Source organism: Myotis brandtii, unplaced genomic scaffold (assembly GCF_000412655.1).
Source record: "Myotis brandtii unplaced genomic scaffold, ASM41265v1 scaffold34, whole genome shotgun sequence".
Classification (NCBI taxonomy): domain Eukaryota; kingdom Metazoa; phylum Chordata; class Mammalia; order Chiroptera; family Vespertilionidae; genus Myotis; species Myotis brandtii.
Window position 1 is genome coordinate 2,394,949 of NW_005363098.1, and position 12,506 is coordinate 2,407,454.

The window sequence follows — 12,506 nt, forward strand, 5'->3', positions numbered from 1 at the left end:
AGAACTACAGGCCAATATCCTTGATGAAAATAGATGCTAAAATCCTCAACAAAATTCTATCAAATCGGATCCAGCATTACATTAGAAAGATCATTCACCATGACCATGTGGGATTTATTCCGGGGATACAAGGATGGCACAATATCTGCAAATCATTAAATGTGATATATCACATAAACAAACTGAGAGACAAAAATCACATAATCATATCAATCAATGCAGAAAAAGCATCTGACAAAATCCAACACCCTTTCTTGATAAAAACTCTTGGCAAAGTGGGAATAGAGGGATCATACCTCAACATAATAAAAGCCTTATATGACAAACCTACAGCCAACAGTATTCTCAATGGGCAAAAACTAAACTCATTACCCCTAGAACGGGAACAAGACAGGGATACCCACTTTCACCACTCCTGTTCGATGTAGTACTGAAAGTGCTAGCCATAGCGATTAGACAAGAAGAAGAAATAAAAGGCATCCAAATTGGAAAAGAAGAAGTAAAACTGTTCTTATTTGCAGATGACATGATACTATACATAGAAAACCCCAAAGACTCCATCAAAAAATTACTAGACCTAATAAATGAATTTGGCAATGTAGCAGGATACAAAATTAACACCCAGAAATCTATGGCCTTTTTATACACCAACTAGAGGCATGGTGCCCAAAATTCGTGCATGGGAGGATGTGTCCCTCAGCCCAGCCTGCACCCTCTCCAATCTGGGATCCCTCTCACAATCCAGGACTGCTGGCTCCCAACCACTCGCCTGCCTCCTTGCCTGATTGCCCCTAACCACTTCTGCCTGCCAGCCTGATCACCCCCTTACCACTCCCCTGCCTGCCTGATAGACGCCTAACTGCTCCCCTGCTGGCCCAATTGCTCCTAAGTGCCCACCCCTGCTGACCTGGTCACCCTTAACTGCCCTCCCCTGCAGGCCTGGTCCCTCCCAACTGCCCTCTCCTGCTGGCCATCTTGTGTCCACATGGGGGCGGCCATCTTGTGTGTTGGAGTGATGGTCAATTTGCATATTACCTCTTTATTATATAGGATAATGAACTCACAAAAAGAGAAACTAAAAAAACAATCCCATTTGCCATTGCACCAAAAAAAATGATACCTAGTAATAAACTTAACTAAGGAGGTAAAATACCTGTACTCAGAAAACTACAGGACATTGAAAAAAAGAGATAGAGGAAGACATAAACAAATGGAAGAACATACCATGTTCATGGATTGGTAAAGCAACATCATTAAAATGTCCACACTACCCAAAGCAATCTACAGATTCAATGTAATCCCCATTAAAATACCAATGGCATATTTCAAAGATCTAGAACAAACTCTCCAAAAATTCATCTGGAATTTGTTTAAAAAGACCCTGAATAGCCACAGCAATCCTGAGAAAGAAGAACAGAGTTGGGGGGATCACAAAACCAGATATCAAGCTATACTACCAAGCCACCGTCCTCAAAACTGCCTTGTACTGGCACAAGAACAGACATATAGATCAACAGAACAGAACAGAAAACCCAGAAATCGACCCAAGCCATTATGCTCAATTAATATTTGACAAAGGAGGCAAGAGCATAATATAATGGAGTCAAGGCAGTCTCTTCAATAAATGGTGCTGGGAAATTTGGTCAGATACATGCAAAAAAATGAAACTAGATCACCAACTTACACATACACAAAAACAAACTCAAAATAGCTAAAGGACTTAAATGTAAGATAGGAAACCATAAAAATCCTACAAGACTTCATAGGCAGCAAAATAGAAGACATATGTCATAGCAATATCTTTACTGACACAGCTCCTAGGGCAATAGAAACTAAGGAGAAAATAAACAAATGGAACTACATCAAAATAAAAAGCTTCTGCACAGCAAAAGAAACCATCAACAAAACATGAAAGCCCACTGCATAGAAGAAATAGTTGCCAATGCTATTTCAGAAAAGGGTTTTATCTCCAAAATTTACAGAAAATTCATATAACTTAACAAAAGGAAGATAAACGATCTAAACAAAAACTGGGCAAAGGACCTAAGTAGACACTTTTTGAAAGAGGACATACAGAAGGCCGAGAGACATATGAAAACATGTCAAAGTCACTAATAATCCGAGAGATGCAAATCAAAACAACAATGAGGTACCATCTCACACCTGTCAGAATGGTTATCATCAACAAATCAACAAACAACAAGTGCTGGCGAGGATGTGGAGAAAAAGGAACCCTCTTGCACTGCTGGTGGAAATTCAGACTGGTGCAGCCACTGTGGAAGACAGTAGGGAGTTTCCTCAAAAAGTTAAAAATGGAACTGCCATATGACCCAGTAATCCCACTTCCAGGACTATATACCAAGAAACCAGAAACATCAATCAGAAAGGATATATGCACCCCTATGTTCACGGCAGCACTATTTACAATAGCTAAGATTTGGAAACTACCTAAGTGCCCATCAACAGATGAGTGGATTAAAAACCTATGGTACATCTACACAATGGAATACTACGCCATTATAAAAAAGAAGGAACTTTTACCATTTGCAGCAGCATGGATGGAACTGGAGAATATTATGCTAAGCGAAATAAGCCAGTTGGAGAAAGTTAAATATCACATGATCTCACTCATATGTGGGATATAATAATCAACATAATTTGATCAACAAAAATAGATCTAGAGACAAATGGCAGGGGAGGTGGGGGGGTTAGAGATCAACCAAAGGACTTGTATGCATGCATATTAGCATAACCAGTGGACACAGACACGGGAGTGGTGGGGGTTTGCCCGCGGTGGGAATGGTTGGGGCGGGGGGGTTGGAGGAGGTCAATTGGGGAAAAAGGAGACATGTGTAAAACTTAAGATAATTTAAAAAAAAAAAAACTTTGCAAAAATAAAAGGCTAAAGCCAAAATAAAATATATTGCAGTGTTTTAAAAAAAATGTAATAGAGTATAATGGCACCTTTGTACTGCTTTTGCAAGTTCTTGTAAGTCTATAATTATTTCAAATTAAAGTTAAAAGAAAAATAATGGGGATAAATAGTTGTTACAGCTAGACAATGGATGATTTTTTTAAGATTTTTTAAATTGATATTTAAAGAGGGATGTAGGGAAATGGGGGGAGAGAGAGAGAAACATCTATATTCCACTCTCACATCGATCAGTGCCTCCTGCATGCCTCCTAAAGGGGATCAAGACCGCAACCTAGGCACTTGCTCTTGACAAGGAATGGAGCCAGCAACCTTCCAGTGTATGGGAAGATGCCCAACCAACTGAGCCACACCAGCCAGGGTGACAATGGGTTATTTTTATTTTTCATTATTTTATAAGCTTTCTATAATAAATATGTATCACCTTTACAATTAGAAAAATAAAAATTTATTTTAAACAAAGAAAAGCAAATAACCATTAATCAGAAAAAATGCAAATATTTAAAAGATAAATTCGATAAATCATCATCAATTCTAAAATTGGTAATTTAGGTTTCTAATATTTGTCAATGTGCTTCACATTCCTTCAGAACATTCAAGTGTATATTGAATAATATATTATTTCAACAGCAAAACAGTTCATGATACTATGAGGTCTACAGAGGTGTGAAGACAGAGACCACACTGGATTACTGTTCTGAGATCTGGTTTCTCTTTCAAAATCATTGATTTACTAGCTATGTGAACAAGACTAAATTAAATCACATTCTCTCAATCTACCCTCCATACTTCACATATCTGTTTTGGTGGTGAAATGAAAAAAAGAAAAAGTATTAAACCACTTATTAGATGAGATGATATTAGAGCAGCCACAGAGCAATGTGGGCATAACTCTGTATCAGACTACTTGACCTCGGCTCCTACCTTCACCACCTATTAGCTGTATGACATAGAACACGTCACTTAACCTCTCTGTGCTTCAAGTTTCCTTCGCTCTCAAACTGGGAAGATGATAAAATTTACCTCAAAGATTAATTATAAATATTTGTTTTATATTTGTTAAGAGCTTAGATGAATAAGTGGTGCTATAGAAGTGTTTAATTTTTTTAAATTTCAAAGTATTTAACTAACCAAAAAAGTTCTGTATTCTATTGAAAAATATTTTGTTTGCTAATATGAAAACAGTTGAATTCATCTAAAAAAAAATATATACATTGCTTTATTAAGAATTAATCAAGTGCTCTCATGGCCTTTACTTCATAAAAAAAAAGACTTTTATTATTTCAAATAAGATCACTGGACAACTAGTTTGCAGTTCTATTGAAACTAATACGAAGGGAGTTCTACTGTATAGTAACTGAAATTCAAAGCAACATCAGCTAAAAGAACATTAAGAAATTCTTATTGAAGTGGATTTTAACTTACATAGATTCCTAAAATTTGTTATTATCTGATAATCTTGACCACGTTTTACAGATATATCACATTAGTTTAAATAAACTTAACTTTGATAGACAAATCTTATAACAAAAAGACAGTAATGAATGGTATGTACCCATTTACACACCATATTTACAAAACAGTGTCCAATGTTTTACACATACAGTGTTTTAATAAACATTCTGTTTATAGCTCTAAGATTAAAAAATAATGTTAAGATGTACACCTAATCAATGATGTCATGACATTCAAGGAACCTCTACATAAATCAAAAGCTGAAGATATCAAGAACGTCCCACTCAAAAGATAATCATGCAATGAACTAAGAAGATGAGCATTTCAGATCTACACTGTCATCAATCCCTTGATAATAAATGAAACAAGTCAGCTACTTTGCAACCACAAATGGTATATTAAATACATGACAACATCTCTTCTTTGCAGGAGGAAGTAGCTAGTAGGAGATAAAGTTCAGATATATTATTAAAGAATGGACAGCATAAATTCAAGGCTGAATATAGATAACCTTTAGGATACAAGCTGTCTAGGAAAAAATATGCTTCATCTTGTAGCATTATTTAAGATTTAAGAGCAATATAGTTAGAAATATATTAAACATGAACATGCCTCAATCAATTGGGTTTTGTGGCATAAATAAAGGAAATTCTTTTTCTGTGAAAATAAGCCTCGTAAGAATTAAAAAGATATGCTTGCTCTCTTAAAAGAGACTTTCAAGTGCCATATTTCAACAAATCTATTTTCTCCACTAAAAATTAAGGTAACAATAACATTATTTGAAAAAACCTGGATTTTATTTAAATACTAGAGGCCCAGTGCACGAATTCATGCACGGGTGGGGTCCTGCCAGCCCGACCCCAATTGGGGCGGATCAGGGCCGGGCCTGTCAGGAGGAGGAGAGAGTGGGAGGTTGGCCCAAATCGGGGCCCAATCAGGGCCTGCCGGCCGGGGGGTAAGGGCCATGAGCAATTGGCTGGTAGGCCCCGCCCCTGATCGGTGTGGGGAGGGCTGATTGGGGGCAGGGCCAGCTGGGGGAAGGGGCCGTAGCCACCAGCCTTGCCTCTGATTGCAGTGGGGGGGCAATTGGGGGCGGAACTGGCTGGGGGGAGAGGCCGGCCCCACCCCTGAATGGGGAGGGGGGAGCCGATCGAGGACCAGCAGGTGGGGGAGAGGCTGTGGGTGGTTGGCTGGCCGACCCCAATCCCGAATGGTGTGTGTGGGGGCCGATTGGGGACAGGGCCAGCCAGGGGAAGGGACCACGGGCCGTTGGCCGGCGGGCACTCCTCCTGATCGGAGTGGCAGGGGGCCGATTGGGGCAGAGCTGGCTGGGTGAGGGGCCACGGGCCATCTGGGTGGTAGGGGCCCATCAGGGGCAGAGCTGGCCAGGGGGATAGGCCACAGGCGATTGGCCAGCCGGCCACACCCCTAATCAGGGTTAGGGGGCTGATCTGGGGTGGGGCCGGGTGGGGGGAGGGGCCATAGGAGGTTGGCCGCTGACCCCACCCACAATCGGACCGGTTCGCTGGCTGCATTAGGCATCATAGCGACCGGTCATTACAGGGTTCCAGTCGTTGGCTTTTTATATACATAGATGTTATTATCATTAATCTATATAAAACCCTAATATGCAAATCAACCAAATGGCAGAACGACCAGCGGAATGATCAGTTGCTATGATGCGCACTGACCACCAGGGGGCAGATGCTCAACATTGGTGCCCCCAGCCCGAAGGCCCCGACCAGCGGCGGTGGCGGGTGTCGTCAGCAGTGAGGCTGGCAAGCGGGTGGTGCTAGGCCAGCCAAGGTGGGTGCTAGCAGGAGACCCCTGGTCATTCTGCCAGTCGCCCCACAGAGGGAGGGGACTGGCGACGGTAGTGAGGGCAGGGCCAAGTGGGCAGTACCAGGCCAATGTGGGTTCAAGTGGGGGCCCCGATAACTCTGATGGTTGGCCCAAAGATTGGCCCTGATCGCCAGACAGGCCTAGGGACCCTACCCATGTACGAATTTCGTGCACCAGGCCTCTAGCACTTTATAATATTACAATATTACAAAACAAAGGTAAAAATAAAAAATAAAAAACTCTACTAGATAAAACATAAAATGATATAGTTAAAAATAAAGCTGCTGTGTATGCCAACAATAAATCCTATCACACATTCTATAGAAATCTAATGAATGTGAATCAAAAGCATAGATTAGAGATTAAGAGATAAATTGCATAGATCTGAATTCTAGCTCTAACTCTGGACTATATCCTCCTTATGCTGTTTTATCATTTATAAAATAAGAGGCAATAACAGCACTACTTCAGAGGTTTATTGCAAGGATTAAATTAGTTAAAACATATATGTATATATAAATACGTATACTGGTTGGTTCAAGTCAGTTTAACTCTTGCATAACACAGTGTTTTAGAAGTATTTTTCCTCTTTTCTTTTATTTTTCCTTCTTTCAATTCCACATTATCTCCTTCCTCATTTTCTCTCATTCATACACACAAGAACACATAAATCACCTCCATGATCACTAAAAATCAAAGAAAAAGAGTGAACTATAATCTCACCCCCCAAGTTACAAAGTAACTTCTTCATAACAAATTAGAAAGATATGTTCCAGGTTAGGTCGGAGGGCTAACAAGGCAACTAAATTGTTTTTTCTTCTTTCAATTCCTAAAAAATTAGCAAATAAAATCCTTTTGAACAACAAAGAATTAAACAAAATTAACCAAACAACAACAACAAAAAAATTAACAAACAGTATGGATCATTAAATAATTGGTTGCCATGGGGAAAATAAAGATACTGGGACTAGAACTAAGGGTACAACAAAGCTCAGTTCTTAATGATATGCCCGAAGCAATATGGTGAGTTGACAAAATTCTGAGAATTTTTCTTAATGCCTTCATATAAAGAGAGAGAAACAAACTGACTAGGACAGTGATGGCGAACCTTTTGAGCTCAGCATGTCAGCATTTTGAAAAACCCTAACTTAACTCTGGTGCCGTGTCACATATAGAAATTTTTTGATATTTGCAACCATAGTAAAACAAAGATTTATATTTTTGATATTTATTTTATATATTTAAATGCCATTTAACAAAGAAAAATCAAACAAAAAAATGAGTTCGTGTGTCACCTCTGACACGCGTGTCATAGGTTCGCCATCCCCGGAACTAGGAGGTATCATTATCTCCGTTTCTTCTCATTGAAGATACTGGAAAAACTACAGTGCCAAACATAGTGAAGCAAGGAAGTGAAAATCAGGGCCGACTTCCCAGGACAGAAGCAGACACCAGACTATTCTCTGAAATGACATCATGATTCAAAGCCTAAGCACATTTTGCCCTGATAAGAATTGTCCATAGCTTCTAATAAGATGAAATGAACTTAACAAATACTTAACAAAACCTTAAAGAGAAAGCAAAACTTAGATGTGCTGGGAAGTTTCCTCACCCATCTCAAAGATGTCTCTCATTCTCTTCGTGATAGTCTATACAATATTGGCCAAAAAATATAGCAAAATTCAGACTGTAGCTCACACTGGGGAGAAGGGAAGAAGTCACTGAAATATTCTGTTTGACTAAGCCAATAGAAAATCCAGGCAAGTACATTCTAAGCATGTATATCACCAACCAATGAATCAATAAAAAACAAGCTGAGTAGTAATTTCTTCAAATAAAACTGGGAGATTCTATACAAAAGACAAAGAATCTCAAGAGAATATATAACAAAATATAAAGGAAATTCCTCATGATTATTTCCTTGTAATGATCAACATAACAATAACATAACTAAAAAACACACACATAAAAATATCAAAATAGCTAAGGTGAAAAGAGAGGTTGAAGACCTGAATTATCAAATGAAGAACAAAACATAAGCATTATAGATAAATAAATTACAAACATCAGGTACAAAATAAAACACTAAAAACTTAGTTACTGATGGTTAGAGATCAGAGAAAATAAAGCAATTAAGAAGTAACTCTAAGAGAGATATGAAAAACAGACATGTGATATAGATTAATGAATGTATAGCTAAGTAAAGAAAAATAAAATAAAATGAGAATTTTCCAATTTTAATTTAAAACAATTTCCAAGAACTGAATTTACAATATAACTAAAGACTATGATCCAGGAAAATTTTATGAATGTTTATTACTGAGTCATACTGCTGTTGAAATTGAACTTCATGAGCAAATAAAGAAATCTGAAACAGGAAAAAGCAAATCATCAACTGAGAAAAATATCAGACCAGCTTCGAACTTCTCTGAAAGCAGCATTCAAAGCCAGAAGAAAGCAAAACAATGTCTATAAAGTTCTAAAGGAATGCAAGTGTTAGCCAAGAATTTTAAATCCATCAGAATGTTACTCCAATATAAAGACAGCAGGGAAATATTCTTAAACATAAAAGAAGTTTAAGTTTACAGCACACATGAGCCTCTTGTACATTAAAAAAATAAAAGAAAAAGAATTGAGTCAAAAGAAGGAACCTGGATACTAAGAAACTCTGACTAATAAACAAGGGAATGGGGTACTGAATTCACTTGTATACTTTTTGTTCCCCAAAGTCTTTTAGGACTGGCTGCTAAAATCTAACATGTGCTTTTTTTCTGCATTTACTGGTATCTTGACATAATTTTTCTATTTTAATTTGTTTAGATATAATTTACTTAAGAAGTAGATATCTTAATATTAAACCATCTTTGAATTCCATGAATAAAATCTAAGTATATAATTCTTAGTATATACTTATAATTAGTATATAATTATTTTATTTCATTGTGGAGTATGTTGATTAAACTTTTAGTTAGAATTTTGTACCCATATTCTTAAATAATATTTATCTTTTGGAGTTTTATTGTTCCAATAACTTTTTCAGGTTGTATAAAATGCACTGGGGAGGTTTTCATCTTCTTTAATGTACCAGAAAAATATCAGCAACATTTAAATTATCTGTTCATAACATGTTAGAAAGAACCCAGATGGTGATTTTAACTTTTTTCCAATAAATAGCAAATATTTTTACCAAATTTTTCTAGTTCACCTTAGGTGTCAAATTTGCTAATTTATATAGCTACAATACCATTAATTTCCTCTATGAATTAACACCTGTTACACATGTTCAGGTGTAACTGTTGAATACGCAGAAGTCATTGGATAGATCGTCACTTGGTCCTTCAGTGAGGATCCCAGAAGAAAGCTATATGCTCCCTCATTTCCTCTGCTCCAAAGGTTAGCGAGCTCTCAAACCACAAGGGTAAAGAAACTCCATGCCCTTGTTCAGCTTCTCTCTAGAAACATAGATCTTATCTCTTCCGTAGGGGTTTTCCTTTCGTTAAATAGTTCTGTCTTGCTCAGAGAGGACAAAGGCCCTTCACTAAGTTATTTTATATTAAAACTACCACATTCAACACCCAGCTCACCCAAACACAGAAGCTGCTGCAAATTAACTTGTAGATGAATTTGAGTTGAGACCAGAGGGCTAGAGACTTGCACTATCTCTCTATTAACCTCTGTGATTCTCTCACAAAGTAAGTTTTAATTTTTTGGTGACATGTTTGCTTACACAATCCTGCCATTTTACCTATGCATTGGTAACTTCCTCACACCAAACATATGTGGAACCTACCTCAAATTCCGCATGTCTGTGAATATCCTCTGCTCGCTGCCTGCTCAGGATAAATTCAGCTTCATTTGCAACTCTTACTAGATGATCCTTCATTGTTTGGCTCAGCAACCTATAAAAATATGAATATTCACCAATCAGAGAGGACCTATGCACCCCTATGTTCATGGCAGCACAATTTACAATAGCTAAGATTTGGAAACAGCCTAAGTGCCCGTCAGCAGATGAGTGGATTAAAAAATTGCAGTACATCTACTAGTACAGAATGGAATACTATGCTGCTGTAAAAAAGAAATGATTCTTACCATTCGCAACAGCATGGATGGACATGGAGAGCATTATGCTAAGCAAGATAAGCCAGTCAGAAAAAGATAAATATCACATGATCTCACTCATTTGTGGAATAAACAACATAAACTGATGAACATAAATAGATCCAGAGACAGAGAAGCATTGAACAGACCATCAAATGTGGGAAACTGATATAGGGTTAAGCCTGAGACTGACCTGTTGGCAAAGTCACAAACAAGTCCCAGCTTAGAGGGCACAGTCCTCTTAGCATAATTAGGCTTGACCTTATAACACTCCCCAGATCTTATCTGGGAAGGTAATGGGCTGAGGGAAGTGCAGGAAGTGTAATATGGTCAAAACAAGTGAAACTCCTCACAAGAATGTAACTATGGTAACCACTACCTTGTTTACCTCTGACTATAAAAGGTTGGTGCGGCCTGAGCACCAGTGGAAGTCCTTTCTTCTGAGTTGGACTTACCCGCCTGGTCCCTCAATATTTCCAAATTATCTCGTGTCTTTTCTCTTTCATTTGTGTGTGCCTCCTCTTCTAGGCCCTGAACCCTGAACCACGCGGGACGTGGAGGGAAACATTTACGGACAATCAAACTTCAGAAGGAAGGCAGGGGAGAGGGTGAGGGGTTAAGAGATCAACCAAAGGACTTGTATGCATGCATATAAGCATAACCAATGGACACAGACACTAGGAGATGAGGGCATGAGGGGGGGGGTCAGGGAGTGGCCAGGGAGAAGTCAATGGAGGAAAAAGGAGACATATGTAATACTATATGTAATACTTTAAACAATAAAGAAAAAATAAAATATGAATATTATCAATTAAATATATGTATACACATACACAACATATTTTACTGTTATTGGGAATGAAAAAATATTTCCTGTCTTCTCTGACTTCATACCCAATGAAGTAATATTACTTCACACTAAATCAGCCATTTTCAGCCAGTGTGCCACAAGAATTTTTAAAACATGCAAAAAGCACTGACCTTTATTCCCCTTAGATTGTCAAATAAAAAAATGACAATAACCAACACAATAGCCATCCGGTGTCAAGGAGTCAAAATTATACTAAAATATTTTGTCAGATCATCAAAAACTGTAATATACATTTTGGTGTATCATAAGAATTTTAGTAATTAGTGTATGAGTACCATGAGATAAAAAAAAAGGTTAAAAATCACTGCACTAAATCTCTGAAGAATATAACAGCAAAAAAGTTATCCTTCTGGCAAGAGCAGATTAGCTTTCATGAAACTAGCTACGCAACAAAAAAAAAACTAAAAATGCTTAATTAAATTTATGTATCAACCTTTTTAAAGATACTGAAGAGTTTCCAAGATTTAAAGAGCCAAGATCCTAGAGAAAAAAAGCATGCAAATGACATGCAGCCTGACTTTCCCATTTAAGTACTTGCTGTTCACAGGTGGGAACAGAGAAGCTAAGCAGAGTTGTGTTCAGTCTTACAGAGCTAGGGACACAAAAGTTGGATTTTATAACCTCTCAAGGTAGAGAGGTCCTAGTAGATTACCTATTCTTACAGAAGGAACCCAGATATACCTTAGGAAATAAGAAATAGACCAGGAGGAGAAAGCAAGATGACGGCATAGGTAAACACCAGAGTTTGCTGCCTTGCACAACCACTTCAAAAATACAACTAAAAGATGGAACGGACATCACCCAGAACCACAGGAAGGCTGGCTGAGTGGAAATTCTACAACTAGAAGGAAAGAGAAAAGCATACCGAGACTCAGAGGAGGTGCGGCGCGGAAGTAAAATACTAAAGTACAGAGGCGCAGGCAGAGCGGGCTGGCGGCTGAGGGTGCAGTTGACTTTTTCAATCGGGAGGAAGTCTCAGGCTCTGAGCTCCAGTTCCGGGCGAGTCTTCGGAGACCTAGACTCATACAGGAGAAGCGGGACTGTCTGGCGGCTGATGCAGTTGACTTTTTCAATCGGGAGGAAGTCTCAGGCTCTGAGCTCCAGTTCCGGGCGAGTCTTCGGAGACCTAGACTCATCATGGAGAAGCGGGACTGTCTGGCATTGGTCGGAACTCGAGGGCAGCTTTCTCTTGGAGGTACTTGCAGCAATTGCTGGGACACTGAGAAGCGGGGCCTCTGAAGGCAGGACTGAGTGCAGCCATAACTGCTCGCTCCCCCCGCCCTGTTGATCCCATGGGACCCGCCC

The 12,506-nt window shown here is 38.7% G+C and overlaps 1 protein-coding gene across 4 annotated transcripts in view; it reads right to left on the reverse strand.

Moving 5' to 3' along the window:
- Nucleotides 1-12,506, reverse strand: part of LRBA (LPS-responsive vesicle trafficking, beach and anchor containing) — a 566,714-nt gene that overhangs the window by 334,543 nt on the left and 219,665 nt on the right. For all 4 annotated transcript variants that reach the window (XM_005871408.2, XM_014543868.1, XM_014543867.1 and 1 more), the window contains exon 36: nucleotides 10,020-10,128. In XM_005871408.2, the coding sequence (XP_005871470.1) occupies nucleotides 10,020-10,128 (109 nt within the window). The remainder of the gene's footprint in view (nucleotides 1-10,019; nucleotides 10,129-12,506) is intronic.